The sequence below is a fragment of the Ctenocephalides felis genome, unplaced genomic scaffold (assembly GCF_003426905.1).
Source record: "Ctenocephalides felis isolate EL2017-DRISC unplaced genomic scaffold, ASM342690v1 CF-g0.4_SCAFFOLD_01170, whole genome shotgun sequence".
Classification (NCBI taxonomy): domain Eukaryota; kingdom Metazoa; phylum Arthropoda; class Insecta; order Siphonaptera; family Pulicidae; genus Ctenocephalides; species Ctenocephalides felis.
The window spans coordinates 79,919,045-79,920,445 of NW_020537324.1; the positions used below are offsets into that span (position 1 = coordinate 79,919,045).

Genomic DNA, 1,401 nt, shown 5'->3' on the forward strand with positions numbered 1-1,401 from the left:
GGTATGTATAATTTTCTCCTTTTTATATATTTATATTTATCATCAACTTTGCATTTATGTTGTATGTTTTTTAGATTACTGAATGATGACACACATCAAGTGTCGAAACGTTTAATGGAATAAATAATTTTGTTATTTAATCTTTGTTTAATTTGACAATTGGGCTGCAAAAATATTACAAATATGTATCAACGTCGACAAAACTATCATATATATATATATATATATATATATATATATATATATATTAATTAATTAATAAACAGCATTACTGTTACTATATAAACCTCATGTTATTCCTCGTTCATCAATTATATTTCATTCATATAAAAAGCACTGCTTTGTTAATAAACAAATTTGTTTCGCATTAAAAATATTAATTTGTGTTTATCATAATACTATTATACAATATACTTTAAAAAATTAAAAAAAAAAAAAACGTGATAACTGGAATGAACACAAAGAAAAAAAAACATACTTAAATATATATTATAAGCTATTCAATATTTATAATATAAAATTACAATAATGATATATTGGTACTAAACTTTATATTCAATCGCTCCAATCATCCAAATTTACATCCTGAAAGGAAAATTAATCAGAATAAAGTTACGGGGTTGAATTTACGTGTTGATTTTCAAACTTACTGTTGTGTCTATATTTTCGTCCAATTGAAGACCATCCAATTCAAGTTCCAGTTCCTCATCGACAGCTTCTACAGAGTTTTTGCGTTTAAATGCAGCTTGTTCATGCAACACGGTATTAGGTTGTTCATCACTCGCTACAATTATTGGTTTTGTGCCATTTGTTTGTTCGACGTGAACTGGTTTGCCTCCTTGTGATAGATAATCTAGCCATTCTTGTTTGGCGTTTCTTTCTATGTTTTGTGGAAACTGAAATATAATATATATATGTATGTATATATATATATGTATATATATATAATATATATATCTTCTATATATATAAAAATAAGTCGGGTTTTCCTTCCTGACGATATAACTCCAGAACGCTTGAACCGATTTCGACAATTTTGCATTCGTTGGAAAGGTCTCGGACACCGTGAGGTTTATAGCTAAGAAAATTAGTGGCTTTAATGCAAATTGCTGGAACTTCACGCACCGCAATTAAAAATTCGAGTAATAAAAATAATCAATAATTGTTTTAAATAATTGCAAATAGATTATCTTCTATATATAAGATAAGTCGGGTTTTCCTTCCTGATCAAATTTTTTCTTTTCAAATATAAAACAAACAAAAAATTTCTTCATCTTTCTCATGAAAACATCTGGTGGCGAAACGGAGTTCGTCGGGTTTGCTAGTATATATATATATAATTTTAATTTTTTTTCCTGGTGTGATACTGTATAAATATCAAAAAAAAAATACTTTAATGGT

At 26.7% G+C, this 1,401-nt stretch overlaps 1 protein-coding gene across 1 annotated transcript in view; it reads right to left on the reverse strand.

Moving 5' to 3' along the window:
• Nucleotides 1-497: 497 nt before the first annotated feature.
• The window catches only part of LOC113366307 (coatomer subunit beta'), a gene marked incomplete in the record, with an annotated part of 113,175 nt that continues 112,271 nt past the window's right edge, over nucleotides 498-1,401 (reverse strand). Inside the window, 2 exon segments of the mRNA XM_026607897.1 lie at nucleotides 498-585; nucleotides 651-896. Coding sequence (XP_026463682.1) covers nucleotides 556-585; nucleotides 651-896 — 276 coding nt within the window.